Source organism: Oryx dammah, unplaced genomic scaffold (genome assembly GCF_014754425.2).
Source record: "Oryx dammah isolate SB20612 unplaced genomic scaffold, SCBI_Odam_1.1 HiC_scaffold_24, whole genome shotgun sequence".
Classification (NCBI taxonomy): domain Eukaryota; kingdom Metazoa; phylum Chordata; class Mammalia; order Artiodactyla; family Bovidae; genus Oryx; species Oryx dammah.
In genome coordinates, this window is record NW_024070208.1 from 74,703,063 (window position 1) to 74,722,053 (window position 18,991).

Here is an 18,991-nt window from a genome sequence, read left to right on the forward strand (position 1 = left end):
AAATCAGTCCTGAATATTCATTGGAAGGACTGATGCTGAAGCTGAAGCTCCAATACTTTGGCCCCCTGATGCGAAGAACTGACTCATTTGAAAAGACCCTGATGCTGGGAAAGATTGAAGGCGGGAGAAGGGACGACAGAGGACAGGATGGTTGGATGGCATCACCGACTCAATGCACATGAGTTTGAGGAAGTTCCGGGAGCTGGTAATGGACAGGGAGGTCTGGCGTGCTGCAGTCCATGGGGTCGCAAACAGTCGGACGCGACTGAGCGATTAGACCGAACTGAACTCAGCCTGGAAGCTCTGACAGCCCGAGGGGGCAGCTCAGAGCGCGGGGGCGTGGCTTGCGGGGAGTGGGCGGGGCGTGGAGAGGGGCGGGACGAAGTGGCGACGGACAGGGCGGGGGCGGGGCGCGCGCGTCGGGAAGATGGCGCAGCGTTTGCTGAGGAGGGCGGCGCGAGGAGCGACGGCGGCGGCGGCGGCGGCGGCGCTGCCTAGGCTGTGAGTGCAGGTCCCCAGTCCCCCGCCGCTCGCCCGTGCTCGCTGTGGGTCGGCATTCGGCTCGGCGCTGCGCAGGCGCGGCCTCCTCGGCCCCTGGCGGGAAGCCCCGCGGGCCGCGAGCGCCGAGAACCTCCCGAGCGCGCGTGCTCGACCTTTGCCAAGGTCGGCAACGCCCCGCGGGGGTCGCCCCCACCGCCCGCAGTGTCGGCGCCTCAGTGCGGGAGGGCCGCAGCCTGAGTCTGGAAAATGGGTACAAACGTTCGACCTCTCAAACCCAGAAAACAAAACTCGCGGCCCCACACAGGGAAGCCAGGAACGTAGGGCCGGGAGGCGGCTCGCCTCTACCTGTTTGTTCACGCAGCGGTTCCCAAACTGTTTGGTCTCAGGACCCCTTTACTCGCTGAGAAATTATTGAAGACCTCGAAGAGTTTTTGCTTATATCTGTTGATTTTTTTTTATTTTAAAGTTTCGTCATTTTACAATCACAAATCCATTTAAATTGAACGCAGATTGCATCTTTAATGAAAAATATTTTAAAAAAAGAAAAGTGGCGTGGTTTTATATTTTTAAAAATGTCTTCAGTTTAATTAAGGACAGTTGGAGTCGCATATCACCTGTCTTGGAGAACGTTTACCTAGAAATTTCCAGGCTCATGCACAAGTCAGTTGGAAAAGGGAAGACCTCGAAGACCCTTTCACAGGGTCTCAGGGTGCCGCCTCCTCACCCCAGGTGTCCTCAGATGACGCTTTGAGAACCGCTGGTTGAGATTTGCTTGTTTGCCAACCACATGCACATATATATTCCCTCATTCTGTTTCCTGATCACCATGGAAAGAAGCTGGGTGACTCATTAATAAAGATGAGGAAACCAAGGCTCGCAGAGGCTGACTGACACTCAAAGCAGAGAATGGCAGAGTTGGGTTCAAAAACCAAATCAGAGGCTCCTGCTCTGGAACTTGGTTTCGTCTGCTTGCTCCGCACTTCCTGACTCACTGGTGTTCCATGCCAGGAGCCACCTGGCTTGTGCATCCCACCTCCCCATTTCCTAGATCCTGGCCTGGTAATGCCTCTGGGTTCTGGGGTCAACAGTGAAGCCAGAGGAGCCCCTGAAAGGGTGTACTCAGACCCTTCCAGAAAGTCCTTTTCTGGCCTATGAAGGGGCCAGCTTCTGTGGCCTCTTCAACAATGGGTCCAGTGACCACACCCGGTCACTGACTTCTAAGGCTCCTGGGGCCAAGCTCATAATGCACTTCGTTCCTCTTAGCACGCTGGCCTGTTCTCAGCACTCTTAGACACCCCACCAAGGCTGTGGCAGCAGGCTTTCATGCAGACCCCTTCCCAGGTTAAATTCTGTGGGTCCTGGCGCCTTCAGAACACACGGGGATGGGAAAAGTAAATGTGCCCAAGGTCAACTTAAAAAAGTCTGCCTGCAGGGGTCTTACTTTCTATCCCAGTTGTTGAGCACTTCCGCTTCAAGCCAGTGGACTGGCTTCTGGTGGCTTTTCTCTTGTTTTTAGAGCATCAGCAGCGTTGCTGATAGGCAGTTATTGAGCCCTCTTCCCGACCCTCCAGCGTTCCCCTCTGTTGCAGAGGTGTCCCTGGTGCTTCCCTGCCTTTCCTTTCTCCAGCCCAGCAGCTCTCTGCTGCTACCGACCAATTTACAGAAATACCCTGCCCTCATTGGGGGCACATAACTGCCCACAGCTAGGAATGTCTTTTAAATCCTCTCAGCTGGCAGAGCAAAGAAATTTGTGTAAATTTCTGTAAATTGTGTAAATTTGTGTAAATAGTAATCCATGCATATGTACAGATCTAGAAATATTTCTCATGTAACCATCTGCATCTATATTAAGCTAAAGGTGAGTTCATATTATATTCTAATCCATTACCACATGGATCATTCTAGGCTCCTCACCTGGCTTGTTTGTAAATTTTCACCCCAACAGTGAGAGATCTGGCTCCCACCATCCACTATCCAGTCACTTAGTTATTCAATTTCAGTGTACAGGTAGCAGTGTCTGACTTGTTAGACCATACTTCACGGGAAAAGACTTTAAAAGTCCGGAGCTTAGGTACAGTTCCTTTCCCTTTAGTTGTAGAGATTCCACTTATTTCCAGTTACTTGGGTTAGCACCTTTTCTCCCCAGCCCCTCCAGTGAGGTGATTTCATACATTCGTAAAACAGTAAGATTCTCTTTAGCCTGTTGATGTAGCAGATTATATTAAGTGATTTCTGAATATTGGGCTAGCCTTGTATACCTGGAATAAATCCTACTTGGTCATGGCCTACAGTTCTTTTTATGTATGCATTGTTGGATTTGATTTGTGAATATTTTTTGAGGGTTTTACATCTATATTCATGAGTGACATTAGTCTGTAGTTTTCCTTTCTTGTAACATATTTATTTGGTATTGGTTTCTATATGTTTCATCTCTTTTTATATTCTTTTACTGTTGCTTTCTTTTGCATTAAGTGAATATTTTCTTACATGATATTTTTTATTTCTTTAATGATTTTTTTCACTATTTTTTTAGTGGTTGCCCTCAGGCTTACTATATGCCTCTTTAAAAAATTGTGGTAAAATATGTATAACAAGCTTTGCCATCTTAACTATTTTGGGTGTACAGATTAGTGGCATTATCATATTCACAGTGCTTTGCAGACATCATCATCCCCCCAGTTTTTTCATCACTCCAAACAGAAACTCTGTACCTATTAACAGTAACTCCTCGTTCCCCAGCACCTGGTATTCTCTAATCTACTTTATGTCTCTCTAAATTTGCCTCTTTTAGGTATTTCATATAAGTGGAGTCACACAATATTTGTCATCTCATTTCTGGCTTATTTCACTTAACGTAATTCAAGAGTCTTCATGATATGTAGCGTGTATTAGAACTCTATTCCTTCCTATGGCTGGATAGTATTTCATTGTTTGTATATTACCGTATATATCTTACCAGAATCTACTTTTGATTTATACTGACTTAACTCCAGACAATAGAGAAATATTATATCTATATAGTTCCCTTTTCTTCTTTTTTATGATATGATTGTTTTTTCGTATTGTATGTATATAGAAAGCTGTCTCATCAGTTGTTATCTTCTTCAACCCTGGAAAATCTTTGCTTTCAGGTCCCCAGATGACACGCAGTTCCAGTCAGACTTCGCACTTTATTCAGGGGTGTCACGTGAATCCAGGAGTCTGTTCCTTGGAGTTTGATGGCACAGTGGTTGGTTAGCAGTGTCTGATAGGGGCCTTTCCAGTGAGATTGAAGAGAGTTCTGGAGGTGTCTTTTTCAAAAGATGAAATCTCCAGGTTGCAATCAGCGTGTGATGCTTAAGGTCTTCATTTCCTGAGGGCACACTGTGAAAAGATTGCTCTACCAAAACATGGTTACTTTTAACAGCACCAGTTAGGCCTTTGCAATATTGGAGTATCTCTGCTTTTATCGGCTATGGGTCAAAAGAAGCAGGAGTCAAGTGTATTGGACATTCTGTGACTGTTCCAAAGGTTGTGAGTTTATGAGTTCCAAAGGAGTGGATCTGAGATTTAGAAATATCATTGGAATGCTTTTGGCCAAAATAGTTGGAGCGTCTCTACACATTTTGCCAATTGAGTCATAATAATGATGTTGGTGTGTTTAACTAAACAAGATGATCGAGGGCGGCAAGTACAATGAAAGTGCTGTAAAACCAAACAGACAGCACATACTTGTTGAAGTGCCTGGCCAGTAAACATGGATTCCTCAATGACTATGAAGTTTGAGAGAAGTTCTGCAGGGGAAGCCTTTGGTTCAGTGGGAAACATACAGGCCGTGAGTGAAACACATTTATATCCACTAGATGGAGTAAATGTATAAAATTCATGTGCCAGACCTCAGATGGTTCATTAAACAGGTTAAGATACCTGGGAGCAATAAGAATGGCTTCCCTGGATTGTACTTTGGACTGTGTAACAGGTGAGGCAGACACCGTTTGTGGCCTTGTTAATTTCCCCACCAGCACTGATGCACGAGGGCTGTCACCTGTCAGTTGTTGTTGTGTAGTCGCTCAGTCGTGTTCAACTCTTTGCCACCGCACGGACTGCAGCCTACCAGGCTCCGGTGTCCCTGGAGTTCTCCAGGCAACAATACTGGAGTGGGTTGCCGTTCCCTTCTCCATCGTTTGTCGGTAGACCAGTGGTTTAATGCAGGTATGGGGGTGAGGAGTGGGAATTTTAGCGTCTTGGTAGGACTGGGTTGTTGTTTTGCCCAAACCAGAGCTTTCTCTTTTTATCAAACCAACAGTTATGTAATTTCTGGATTTGTTTTCCTTTTTCTGAGGCCAGTTGTTGGGCTTCTCTAGCCAATTTTTCTAAATGATCATTTGTGGAAATATCCCTTTGGATCATAACAGAAGTTTGGCTGCTGTTGGTTCCTTTAAGGGCAGCATTCCTTGAATTATTATCAGCAAGGTGGTACACTCTAGCTTCCAGAAAATCAAGCTTAGAATGTCCCAGAACCTTGATAATAGCTAAAGCAGCTGGTAAGAGTATTGTATGCAACAATTCTTGAATACAGAATTGTGCAGCCCATCCCCATGGGCCAGTTTTAGGTCACCCCCGAATTTCTACCATCCCCCAAGTTCTCCTGAGCCCTTTTGCAACTAACCCTCACTCCTGCCTCCAGCCCTATCATCCTTTTCATGTTCATATTGTCAGTAGTGACTTGCTCTCTCTGCCTGATATTTGTAGTCCTTTTTTCTCTGCTTTTTGCTTGATCAGTCTGGCTAGAGTTTTCAGTTTATTGATCTTTTTAAAGAACTGTTTTTGGTTTTATTGATTTTTCTCTATTTTCTGTTTTCAATTTCATTGGTTTCTGTTCCAATATTTATTATTTTCTGTCTTCAGCTTACCTTGGGTTTAATTTGATCTTTTAATAACCACTCGAATGGAGGATGGAGATGGGAGAAGAAGAGTGCAGAGGGGAGAAACTGTAGGGCATACAAGAATGAAAGCAGTGAGTGAGCAAGGGGAAAAACCTTTATAGAAAGAATGGTAAAAAGGAGGCCAGGGTTAAAAAGAACAAACTTTTGAGTGAGCATTTTGAAAAGAACTCAGAATTCTAAGAGTATGTGTACTTTGTCACTTGATATTAAAAGCTCAGTGCGAAGTGTTAGGTATTTTTAAATATTTGTTGGCATCATTAGAAATTGACTTTAGTTGCCCAAATGCATAGTGAGAAGCTAAATGGGATGCTGTAAACAAAAAATGATGTTTTGGGTTATGAGGCAGAAAGAAACTTTAGTTCAGGGAGATAGAGGGAACAACTGTCCCAACTTGCCTAGGACTACTGTCCTGGTTTTATCGTTGAAGGTCCCACATTCCAGGAAGCTCCTCTGTTTCAGGCAAAGAAGGATGGTTATTTACCGTAGAGATAGAGAAAGGAAGGGCTGAAGGATGGAGTAAAGATGATCTAAGATGGTAGACCAGAGGTCCAAGAATTGGACCTAGAGCCTTCTAGAAGGGCCTCCTAAAAGAATGAGATGGGAGGACTACGGTCATTGGGTCACAAAGAGTCAGACATGACTAAGCAACTAAAAGAATGGGATGGCAAAGAGTATTTGGAATGCTTTTTTTTGAGGAAAAAGAGCCTCTGCTAGGAGTAGGGCTGCAGAGAAGAGGTGAGAGACTCTGAGGAAATAGGAAATACCATAAGGGGGTAGATAGACCAGGTGAAGCCTGGAGGCAGGGCACATGCCCGTGGCCTGGACAGAGGAGTTGGTGGAAAATGTGGTAAAACCAGAGTCAGAACTAGTGGGCAGTAACCAAGCTGGCGAGCGAGAGCTGAAAGCGGCAGCTCGGCCTGTGCTGGGAGATGCACAGGCACGTGGGTGGTGCCTCCTGGAGCAGATGTCGCTGGAGGGAGATTCCCAGCCAGGGGCTGTGCGCCAGCAAGGCTGTGCCAAGTCTGCAGATTAGCATAAGCTTCGCTGGTGGACCCATTCCAGCTGTGTAGGGCTTCCACTCCCATTGTACCGTTTGTACATTTGCTATAGAGTTTTGCTGTGGGCTAGAATCCTGAGAGGAAGGTCACTGGGTTGGCCAAGGGAGAGGCTGAGGGTAGGGAGGAAAGGCGGGAACGGGAACGGGAATGGAAAAACCTTCACCTGCTCACTTCCGGGCCCCATGGATCCAGAAAGTCTTGGAGGACAGTTTCATAACATGCGCTTTTCTTTATTCTACTTGGAATAACTGTAGCCATCAAAGTCTGTCCTCTCAGGGAACTCTCCTGAGCACCCCTGCTTCGTGGAATGTTTGAGTGGCATCAGCACTTCTTATGGCATAAGTATTGTTCTAGAAATACTCCATAATGGGGCACTGAGGATGGGTATTCTCTGGTCACATCCGAGTCTGAGAGGTGAGTGCGTATGCTCGGGTGTTGGTGAGCGTCACACGGTCAGTGAGGTAGCGTCTGGGGAGGCTGACACTGCTGAGCATCGGCACTTTTCCTGAAGTGGTTATTTTCTCCAGCGATGGCTTTGCAACAGCCAAGGTCTGATGGATGTAATTTCTGAAAACAGCCTCTGGTCACAGTTTCCTTAACTAAGTGTTGCAGAGGCCGCTCTGTAGGAGCTGCCATTTTCTACATGCCTGATTCCCTGTGGGGAAGCGCACAGGTGCATGTGGCTGAGATGTCAGGAAGACAGGGAGAAGAAAGTTGGGCTCCTTGGGGCGTGGCTGTTGGTGGGCTTGATGAACATTCTTAAGAATGGAAGAGTTGTTAGTTGTAAAAACAAATGCTTTCTTGCCTCTGAATGCAGCTGGGCTGTGTTCTGTTGTTACATGTTTCTTATTTATTCCTCTGTGCATTGCTCATGATCTTGACAGGTTAAGTTTAAAACTTTACTAATCAATAAAGAAAATTCCAAAGAAATAGTATTTGTGTTTTCATATAGGTCACTTGGGTGTACATTTAAATCCATTATAATTTATAAAAGTTTTAATTTATTTCATGTTGTTACTTGAAGATACCTTATCAATTAAATAACTCATTTGAATGATAGAGACAATAAGTGGGTCCCAGAATTGACATTCCTTTCTTCCTTCTTTCTTTATCTGGCTGCATTAGTTGCTGCGCAGGATTTTTCTTTGCGGTGCAAGGATTCTCTAGTTGTGGTGTGTGCGCCTAGTTGCTCCACAGCATGTAGGATCGTAGTTCCCCAACCAGGAATCGAACCCGTGTCCCCTGCATTGCAAAGTGAATTCTTAACCACTGGACCACTAGGGAAGTCCTGCTTCCTTCCTTTTTTTTTCCTTCCCTTCTTTGTCTCATTTTCCGTTCCTTCCTCCCTCCTTTCCTTCCTTTTTCAATTATAAGCCAGATTTCAGATGACTTTTTATTTAGTTGCTTTCATTTTATGTTTTGGTTAAAGTTTAGGAAATGGCAACCTACCCCAGTATTCTTGCCTGGAAGATTTCATGGACAGAACAGCCCAGTAGACTCCAGTCCATGGGATGGCAAAGAGTCAGACATGACCGAGCACACACGCTAATCTTCGAGCACTGGTGTTTACTGTTGTTCCACAGCCATCACATATATATTTCTCTGTGTATAGCCGCAGTTGTTTATTGTGTGTATTTCCAAGTTTTTTTTTTTCTTATGCCCAGATAAATGTCCCTATATTCAGGTCTCTGTGGCTACCCTTACTTAAGTTCTTGGAGGTGATCTTCTATGTGTGAACTTGCTGGGTGAAAGAGTGCGGACATCTTAAGCCTTTTGATGCTTGTTGTCAGATTGCCCTCCAGAAATGGTTCTGGATATACCTGGATTGCAGTATGTCTTTTGGAGGCCTACTTGCACGTTTTCCTTGGCATCAGTAGACTCATGCACAGTAAAATAAGCAGAGACTGTCTTTCCTGCTGGTCAGACAGCTAGCGGTGCCAGGTTTAGAGAGAGCCCCGTCTCCTGACTGTAACCACTGGTGGCTTTTCCCTCTGTGGCCTCAGCGTCACACTGACCCAGCCTACAAGTGTTTCTGTAAACAGCCACGTAGTTAAACTTCTAGTTCTTTTCAGAACTACACTGCATGTAACGTCTTCCTCTAAGGCTTTGAGACTGACAAAAGTGCTTGATTCCATAATAAAGGAACCAAAACCAATTTCCATGAGAAAGTAAGGATTCCATTTTAATAGGCTGCTTGATGTGAACAAGTCTGTCTGAACTGTTTCCCCATGCCGTATTCTTTTTTTTAACATAAAAAATTTCCCACAGTAAATTGATAAGTGCCAAAAAGAGGTTATAAAACTATACATATAATATGATTTAAATCTTTCTGACAAACTTTGTATGGGATTGTATATAATATACAAGCTATATACATAAATGCAAAGTAAAAGTTCCTAAAGTTTATACTCCGAAATGTAAAATGTAACCATCATTTACTCCATGCTGTATTTCTGACCAAGAAAGCATAGTGACCAAAATTCTTTGTAAGTATATGCAGGTCTCTTCAAATATTGATATTTAAACCCCAAAATACTGAAAAATTGTAAAGAGAGCACTTGCCACCCCTAGTAAAATTAGCGTTAAAATTTAGTGGTAGATTGTGTTTGCCTTTTAGCTGAAAGTTGTACTTTGCTAAAAAAAAAAAAAAAAAAAAAAAAAGTGCATTTTAAAACATGAACCTTCTAAAAGTTTATATAGTCATTTTACATCATTGCATACATATGTATATGTTGCACAACCTTACAAGTAGCGCAGGCTTATTTTAAAGCACTTCCACTTGACCTGTCTTACTTAATCTCACAGGATTCTTTGTGAGCAGGATGATATGCCCACTTTACTTTTTGGCCAAATACCAAAATTTAGGAGGGAAAAAAAATAATCCGTGCCCGGTGCTGTTTTCATACGGAGACACTGGAGGGCGCTCTAACAATGAACGATGTAAGTTGTCTCCTGAGAGGCATGCATCTTAGTAAAAGATAGGGGAATTGGTTTTCCTGTTCATTTTAAGGTGGATGAGACACATAGATGTAGAAGGCGTATTTCTTTCTATACTGACCTCTAAACGGTCCCTTTGACAATTTCAATTCCGTTCAGTCGCTCAGTCGTGTCCGACTCTTTGCGACCCCATGGATATGACAGTTTATGAGACATTTAAGAAGTAGCTCTGGGCTTCTTTATTGCCCCCTCCCTCCTCTTGCCCCTTCCAGCTTCTCGGGGTCGTGGGTCAGCCCGCAGCACTCTTTCCCTTTAAGTCTGCTTAGACGTCACCCGTCGGAGGGGTATTTCCCAACGAAGCGCAGCCTCACCCGCTACACTCCCTCGTCTCACCCCTTTAGTGCCTTTTCTCCGCTGCACGAGCTTCCACCCGCCGTTCTGTGTGTTCATCTGCTTGTAGGTTGTCTGCCCCGCCCCCAGCCTCCGTGTCCTGAGAACGTGGGCTTGGTCTGTTTATCCCGCTGCTCTCTGTACCTTGGCCCTGAAGCAGTACCTGGCCCACAGTAAATGCCCAATAGAGATTTGCTGGATGAAAGATACTGCATCTGGAGATTAGTGCCTTTTTTATTGTGGTAAAAATACACATAACATAAATTTACCATTTTAAGCACTTTAAAGTGTACAGTTCAGTGGCATTAAATACAGTCACCTTTTTTATTTTTATTTATTACAATCTTCACCACCATCCGTCTCCAGAACCTTTTCCAAATCCGAGACTGAAACCCTGTACCCATTGAACAGTGACTCACCATCCCCCTACCCCCAGTCCCCTTAACTGCTAGTCTCTCTGTCTTACAAATGGCTATTCTGTATTCTCCTGTGAGTGGAAGCAGGCAGTGTTTGTCTTTTCCATCTGGATTATTTCACTTAGCATAATGTCCTGAAGGTTCATGCATATTATGGGGAATCAGAATTTCCTTTCTTTTTAAGGCTGGATAATATCTCATTATGTGTCTATACCACATTTTGTTTATCTGTGAATCCATCAGTAGACCTTTGAGCTACTGCCACCCTTTGGCAATTGTTAGTGCCTGTTTTAGACAGAGCTCGGAAGCCGGGTGTTAAGGGTTTGAGTATAAAGTGGGTTTCTTTGAAACAATGATAACATCTTTAAATTGTACCAGTGAGTCACAGGTCACCCTTGGGTGATTTCTGCCTTCAAGAAATAGTTCAGATTAAAGGAGAAAGTATTCAAGCTCCTAAAAATTGGAGTTGGTCTAATATCTCTTATTGATGCTATTCAGGGTTTTCTTACAAGTCAAAAAAGAAAAAGCAGTTTACAAGATCAGATTTCTAACTCTGTTATGAGCAGGAAGACCCTGGATAGATCCTCTAGGGTTCCAGTCCATCGCTGACCCTGCTGTTAGCCCTTGACCTCGTTCAAGGCCCTTGTCTAAACTGATCCTTATTTCCTCACGGTTAAAACAAAGAGGGTGGACTAGACGCCTCCTGCCTACTGACATTCCGTAATCTAGGAAGGAATTATTGACCTCAAGCAAGAGGACTTTGGAGAATTCAGAAATATGAAATACATGGCTTTTTTGAGCTATGGGTTATTTTGGTCCATTTGAGTTCAATTTGACCAGAGATTGAGGATAATAAAAGCTCTGCTTCCCCTAAATTTAGGGGCACAGCCTGGATCGGTTGATTTGTACCCTTCCCTCCTGCCATCTTGGGAGATGTTTGTTCATGCGTTATTCATCCTCATGCTTTAGGTCTCAGGTGTCAGGAGGTGTTTTCACCGTTTCTCCCTCTCTCTCTGCAGTAGGGACCTCTGGCAGGCGCTCTGTCCAAGCCCTCAATCAAGTGACTGCTGACTGCCGCAGTACAGAGGGGCTGTGATTCTGAAGTAATTGGGGTATAGTGGGAATACAGAGCCTAGAAGAACTCAGGAGTAAGAAGAGGCATGTGTCTTAAATTAGTGTTATCTGCAAGAATGACTCGGAAAAGTAAAGATGTGATTTCTGCTTTCATCCCATCCCCCTCGAGTTTCCTTCTGCCCCACAAATGCCCCAGTGCTCGAAGCACAGTGTTCTTAGTTCTCATAGTCAGCTGTTCACCTAGTGATGCCCAGAAAGGGAAAGTGCTGGTCCTTCAGTCGTGTTTGCCTCTTGGTGACCCCATGGACTGTAGCCCACAAGCCTCTCCTGTCCATGGGATTCTCCAGGCAAGAATACTGGGATGGGTTGCCATTCCCTTCTCTAGGGGATCTTTCCAACCGAGGGATGCAGCCCAGGTCTCCTGCACTGCAGGCAGATTCTTTACCATCTGAGCCACCAGGGAAGCCCAGTGATGCTCAGAGACTGACAAAACCAGAGTGTGCAAACATGGCGTGTCGCCCCACCAGAGCGTTGCACATTTTAACAAACGTCCTACCTGCAAGAGCCGGCCGGCAAAGAGAATCTTTCCTCTGCCAGGGAAGCAAGTGTGGGCATCAGAGAGGCTTGAGGTGTCCCTCCCCCCTCCCCCATCCTCTGGACAAAGGTCCAGCCTGTGAGTTTGGGTAATCAGTCTCTCCTGTGCTGTAGAACAGTCTGGATTCACCAGGGGCCTGGACACATGCCTGAGAGTGGGGAGAAGCCTTACTCTCAGCAGCCCCACACTCAAAGTCGCGTACCCACTTCTTGCCTAGCTTCCTACAGGTGGCCTCCAGTCCTCCTACCCGCCTCCCCAGATGGCATCAATTCCCTGATGCCCTCCATCAGTCTGCTGCCTGGACCCCTCGGGATGGCGGCACAGGCCCCCTCATCCCTCACTCACCTTGCCAGTGTTCCTCCCATCCCCTTGGGCCATTCGGCCAGAACTCTCACCTTCTCCACACCCGCCCGGCCCTGTCCCCTCTCCGATTTGCTCACATTCTTCCTCCTGCCTCTCATCTCAGGACCGTCACAGATGCCACTTCCTCCTCGAAGTCACCCTTCCCCAGACTCTGAGGCAGCAGCCCTCTGCCTCTTCCCTCTGCAACGCAGCCCCTCTGACGGCACTCGCCCCTCTGTCCCTTCGTTAAGGGCATCTCGGGCCCGACTCCCCGTCGTCTGGGGCACCCTCATCTCTCCTCCCACCCATGCCCTGTCTGTTGCCAGGCCTGTTGATTCTCTTCTTCAGCTGCCAACTCTTCCCCACTGTGTTAGTTTCCTATTGCTGTAACATTATCACAAACTTGGTGGCTTAAAACAGTACAGAATTTTTACTTTACATTTCTGGAAGTCAGGAGTCTGCAGTGGGTTCCAGTGGGCTGAAACCAAGGTGTCAGCGGAGCTGCACCCCTTTGTGGAGGTCTGAGGGGAAGGTCCGTTTGCTCCTCCGGCTTCTAGCGCTGCCCAGATACTTTGGGTCGTGGCCCCTTCCTCTGTCAAGAGCCAGCAGCCATGGGTCAAATTCTTCTCAGGCTGCCATTTCTCTGGTTCTCTTGCCTCTGCCTCATCCTTCCACTTACAGGGATGTTTGTGTTTATGCTGAGCCTACTGGATGATCCAGGCTAATCTCCCCGTCTCAGGGTCATCTGATTAGCAACCTTAATTCCACTTGGCCATGTAACCTGCCACATTCCTGGGCTCCAGGGGTTAGGCCAGGGATATCTTTGGGGGCCATTATTCTGCTTGCCACATCCGCTCTCCTCGCTTCAGGTTTGAGCTCATGGAGTAGCTTTGTGACTTATTGCCTGCCTCACCACCCTCCTCACCTCCCATGTTACGTGCCGCCTGCAGAGGTACTGGCATGTATATTCTATTATCAAGACTTGTTGGGTCTGCCTCCAAAAATGTCTCGTGGTTCTGTCTCTGTCTCCAGTGTCACCTTTCAAGTGGGCATCGCCCATCTGGACCTCTATGAAGGGGGTCTTGCACATCCACTTATACCCCTCCAACCCATTTTTTTAAATTGAGGTAACATTTACATAATATAAAATTAACCATTTTAAAGTATACAGTGTAATACATTTAGTGTTGTACAACTATAATCTCTATTCCCAAACATTTTCATCACCCCAAAAAAACCCTGTGCCTGCCAGCAGCCACTCCCTATTCCTCCTCCTCCAGCTCCAGGCAGCCACTAGGCTGTTTCCTCCTCTTTTGGATATCTCATACAAGTGGAGTCATGCAGTATGTGGCCTTGTGTGACTGGACGTTTTCAACTAGAATAACAGTTTTGAGATTCATCCGTATCTGTATCATGTATCACTCAGTATTCTGCTCCCCATTATGGCTGAACAGTATTGCATTGTAGGCAGATGCTAATTGTAGGATTGTAGGTATAGGCTATATTCTATTTATCCGTTCATCAGTTGATGGACGTTTTACAGTTGTGAATGGTGCTATTGTAAACATCCATACACAAGGATTTGAGCACTGGTTTTCAGTCCTTTTGGACATGTACCTGGGAATGAATTGCTGGGCCACGTGGTAAATCTGTGTTTAACTTTCAGAGCAACCACCAAACTGTTTTCCACAGCTGCTGCCCTGGCCACTGGGCGGTTCCGCTGGCCGTGCACAAGCGTTCCAGTTTCTCTGTATCCTTGCCAGCGCTTGTTATTTTCCATTGCTTTCATTGTCGCCATCCTAGTGGTGTGGAGTGGTGTCTCCTTGTGGTTCCTCCAAACTAGTTTTAAATACACAAGTTGGTTCATCTCACTTCACTGCTTAGCACCCTTCCAGCACCCTCCTGTGGCCCTCCAGGGTGTGTCTGGTCTCACCCCTTCTCTGTCTCACTTCTCACCCCCTCCCACCCTTCTCACACACTCATCCCAGCATCATCGCCGTCTCTTGCTTCCTTAAGCGAGGAAGCTTTGAGGACCAGTGGGGTTCAGACAGTTTACCAAGACCCCAGACCTGAGACAGAGCCCTGGCCTTGCCCCTGACTAGCCAGCTCCTTCCAGTCCCCTCATCTGTCAGAGGGGCCCATGATAGCACAGAGAGTGGTTAGAATGAAATGAAGTTGGTGCTGGGCATGGCGCCTGACTTTTAAGAACACCAGTAAACAGTGGACATAAGAGAAAGAAAGAAGACAGATGCATGAAGCCACGCCCACACTCCCCTTGGCCCCTCAGGCTGAAGCGTGCCCGCCCTCACCCCCCTTTCCGCCTTCGGCCTCTAATCCCTTCACATCTTCAGTTTAGTCTTGGGATGTGTATGGGTGCACTTCCTTCTTACGTTTGGTCTCTTCCATGAAGCTGGAATCTCTGCGTTCACCCCTCTGTGCTTGTGCCCAGCACAGTGTCTGACACATAGTAGGTGCTTAATATAAAATTCCTGCATGAAAAAAAAATCATCAGATAGTCACAGTAAACAATTCATTAATTATCCACTTGACATGAGAGGGTGGAAAGGCAAGCTTTTTTGGTGTGAGTGTGGGTGTATGTATGTTTTCCTCGATTATAGATTTGTCTAAACATTGCTGCTAATTTAAGATGTCAAATCTGAAGGTTCTTTCTTGGCTTGAGTTTTTGAACACAGTCCAGGGCTGTTTTCAGCCTCCTCAGTATTCTCCTTTTTGGGAAAGAGTGTTCGAAAGCATAAAGGGGGTGTCTTCTGTGTGTGCTTGCCTACAGGATTCATTTACCAGCGCGAGCTGTGGGGAGGGGGAGATGAGATCTTGCTGGCAGTACGTGGCTGTGACCCAGCACGGGGGGTCACTGGGAGAACCCCCTCAGTCCAAGTCTGTGGGGTTGAAAGCGCTTCCTCAGCCAGAGTTTCTGTCCCAGGTACATTCCGTTTATTTCAGAATTTCTCACCTGTGGAACACACTTCTTTTCTTCAACTCAGCCTCTGGAAGGTGTATTAAAGAAAAGTCCATGGTCTTTCAGCTCAATGGAGGAACTTTAGCAGCTTTCATTTGGAAATCTTTTCTGCTTCTGTTTTCCCCGCTACCCCTCATCATTCCCCTCTCCTTGCCCAGATAGCCCGCGGTGTCAGCTGAAGTGAGGTGTCATAGGAAGTGTGCACCTCCCACTTTGATTGTGGACTCCTCCTGGCCAGCACTGGAGTTACTGAGTTGCTGTTGGAAGAGTCTCTCATCTTCTCCATCCAGAATTCAGGAAGTCATGGTTGGATCTGGGGCAGAATCCCCCCATTTGGGAGGCCCACTGCGCTGTGTGCTCCTGGAGGACAAGGTGCCGCCTTCCTGGATTCCTGTCCCAGCGCAGCGCCTCGGTGGAATGGGGCGGCTAGCTCGAGAGTTTCTAAAACCAGCTGGATGGCTCCACACGTTCTGTTGTGTGTGGAAGCCGCTGAGCATTAGCAACTAGCCAGTGACCAGCTGTGATGAGCAGTTTTTAGGCTCCACAAATGTCTAATGTGCTAAGTGAGGACCCCAGGCCTCAGCTGAAGAAACGACTTTTAAAAATGGAAATAGGACTGTTGACACAGGTGCCTTTTACTAATTAGTGTACTGTTTCTGAGGAATTAGTAGCAATGTTAGCATTTCCAGGATTGCTGTTAATGAGGGATGAGGAAACTTATCTTTTTATTTCCACAACCATATGGTTTACTGCTTGATGTGATTCTCTCGCTCTCAGTGTTTTTAAATTTGATTTTTATTTTAGTTAGGACAAAAGCATTTTTTAGCAGAGCTCATTGATTTTATTATGCAGGTAAATGGGAAAAGTATTTTCCTTCATAGAATGGTTTTTCCAACAGGAAATTCTGTAACATATCAATGGTATTCTTTTTAAGTAAAAGTACCTTTAACACATCTCTTTTAATTATTCAGTCATTCATTTATACTTTCTCCTGAAAAGAATGAGAACTATATCCCTGCTAAGTCCTAGGCCGCTGCTAAGAAGGGGGAATGGGAGAAAATTTCCCAAAGTTCTTTTTGGTGGCAGACACCTGGAGGTCCTTTATTTGGTACATTTCATGTCAGATAGGGACTTCATTCTAAGAAGTGTATCATCTAAATGGGAAGAGAGGGGGAGTGCCTTCAGAGGACTTGGGGTCCATTCACAAGGAAGTGGACCTCTGAGCAGCTCTGGAAGGATCACTGGAGAGGGCAAAGCCTTCCTGGCCGAGGAACTGTGTGTGCAGAGCCCAGCAGGGGCCGTCAGACGGGTCCCTGTGGAGTGTGGGTGCCTTGTGGCAGCAGGGCTGGACGTGAAGCTTGCTGGCCAGTTGGGGTCAGGCTGTGAAGGGCTTCTAAGCCCAGACCAGGATTTCAGATTTATATCCCATCGGTAACCCGGAGGCAGTGGAGATGTTTCAAGTCTCTCGACCTCCAGCAAGTGAGCTCTTCACTCTGTGCTCTGGTCTAGGTGGTAGTCCCGTGTCATTTCATCTTCTTGCCTCTCTCTTTTCCCTTAATTACATTCAGAATGTGCTGGGACACCTAACGGGAGTAGAGAAAAAGGGATGAGGCTCTGCAGCCCATGAGGCAGGCCAGCCCATCCTCTCCTTCCGAGGCACTTACTATATTTAAATACTCGTAGTTACTGGGAGCCTTCAGGTGACTTCATTTCTCTGAGCACTCTACACTTCGTTTCCAACATCTGTAGTTAATTTCTTAAGAGACCTTAATGAGAAACTTCAAACAATTTAAATGTCAATTACCAAAAAAGTGAGGTTTTCAAGTTCCAGTAATCTGCCTATATTGGTTGTTGGAACACAATCCCAGGTGGATGTAATTTAAGACAGATGCCATTCCAGAGCTTCAGTTACAAAGAACTTATATATTTTCAGGACTAACAAACCGGGTCTGTTGTCACTACACTTAGAGGACTGTCTACAGTTCTGGCTTATCTGGCAGGAGCTCGGTTCACTGCAGTCACTCTGGCTCTGTTTTGGCTGGTGCTTTTGAATCTGAAAAGATCCAAAAGCTACTATGTATATAAAAACGTGTTGAGAATACAGTAGATGTTGCAATAAATCCAATTTTTAATCCTACATATTTGAGAGGAAAAGAGTATTTGTGTTGTTCTTTATTGTAGATTTATCCTTAATGAAAAGGTTAATCTTAAATTTCTGACTGAGAAATCCTGATGTTTGTTTCTTGCCACTTGCATTTTCCCCCTCTGTGGTCCTTCCTTTGCCTCTATTTTTGATTAGGATAAAATGCCCGAAGAAAGAGTTGGATATGGTGATGAGCATTATTTTAACAGAAAGTAAAACGGAAAGCATGCAGAATAAATTAACCTTGTATTTTCTCTGCAGGTCACTTAGTGGGTGTTACATCCTTTGTCGTTTGTGCTACAAAGTAAATAATTTTTGGCAGCTGGTTTGGTTTTCACCACTTCTAAGCCTATGACAAACGATCTTAGAAGAACTTTGGTCTTAAAAAGGAAAGCTTTTTGTGTGTGAATTTTGAGTTTGAAGGCTTTTTAACATATAAGCCATTTATGTGGAATTTTGTTTTATTTGAATGTGAAATTTTTTTTAAGTTTTGAAAGTAGTTAAAGCCTGCCATATTGAACTGTTTTTACATTTAGACATTTAAGTTAGTTTGCCTTTTCTATTTTTTAAAAGGTACTGAGAAACATCCTCAGCTCCCACCACTAAGCATTCATTATTTATTAGTCAGCTGCTTTTGAAAACTGTGAAATTACTCTTAATTGTATAGTTTTAGGCTTTTTAATTCCCCTAGGAGAAATAATGTTGTAAATATTTTTAGATTTATTAATACCATCTACGAAGAGTTGACTCATTGGAAAAGACTCTGATGCTGGGAGGGATTGGGGGCAGGAGGAGAAGGGGACGACAGAGTATGAGATGGCTGGACGGCATCACGGACTCGATGGACGTGAGTCTGAGTGAACTCCCGCAGTTGGTGATGGACAGGGAGGCCTGGCGTGCTGCAATTCATGGGGTCGCAAAGAGTCAGACACGACTGAGCGATTGAACTGAACTGAACTGAACCCATTTATCTATTTAGCCTGTCATAAATCACTTCCAGAGGTAAGAAATAGTCATACAAAGTTAGATGTATCTGAACATGTGAACTTCATGTATTTGTGGATAATCAGCCCTGGTTTAAAGGTTTCTTTCAGAATCAGCTCATCAGTGCTGATTTGGCATGTGGTGTGTGGTTGAAACTTCAGATGAATGCAGAGGCTCTGAACTGTGCAGTGCACAGGACATTTTCCTTGAATGCTGACACGACCTCTTTTCTAAGTAGAGTGATCTGATCTTGGTGGTGTGAGACACAGGCATCATATATTGGGTTGGCGAAAAAGTTCTTTGGGTTTTTCTGTATCAGCATATGGAAAAACCCGAAGGAAGTTTTTGAACAACCCAATATGATATGTACAAAATGGATGTTTGTCTGGCTTACCTGATTGAAATGTGAAATGGAACATTTTCCGGTAGTTACTTCCCAACATGCAGATTGACTGATACCCACTAAATGTATCAGTTCAGTTCAGTTACTCAGTCAGGTCCGACTCTTTGCGACCCCATGAATCACAGCATACCAGGCCTCCCTGTCCATCACCAATTCCCAGAGTTCACCTAAACCCACGTCCATTGAGTCAGTGATGCCATCCAACCATCTCACCCTCTGTCATCCCCTTCTTCTTCTGCCCTCAGT

At 45.4% G+C, this 18,991-nt stretch overlaps 1 protein-coding gene across 4 annotated transcripts in view; it reads left to right on the top strand.

Moving 5' to 3' along the window:
• The first annotated feature begins 384 nt into the window (after positions 1-384).
• CLYBL (citramalyl-CoA lyase) overlaps positions 385-18,991 on the top strand; it is a 238,173-nt gene continuing 219,566 nt past the window's right edge. For 3 of the 4 annotated variants that reach the window (XR_005725743.1, XM_040267404.1, XM_040267405.1), the window contains exon 1: positions 399-501. Coding sequence is in view for 3 of the 4 variants with exons in the window: in XM_040267404.1 (XP_040123338.1) it covers positions 428-501 (74 nt within the window). In the remaining variant the exon portion in view is untranslated. Of the gene's footprint in view, positions 502-18,991 lie in introns of all 4 variants that reach the window. The other variant, XM_040267403.1, reaches the window with a different exon arrangement.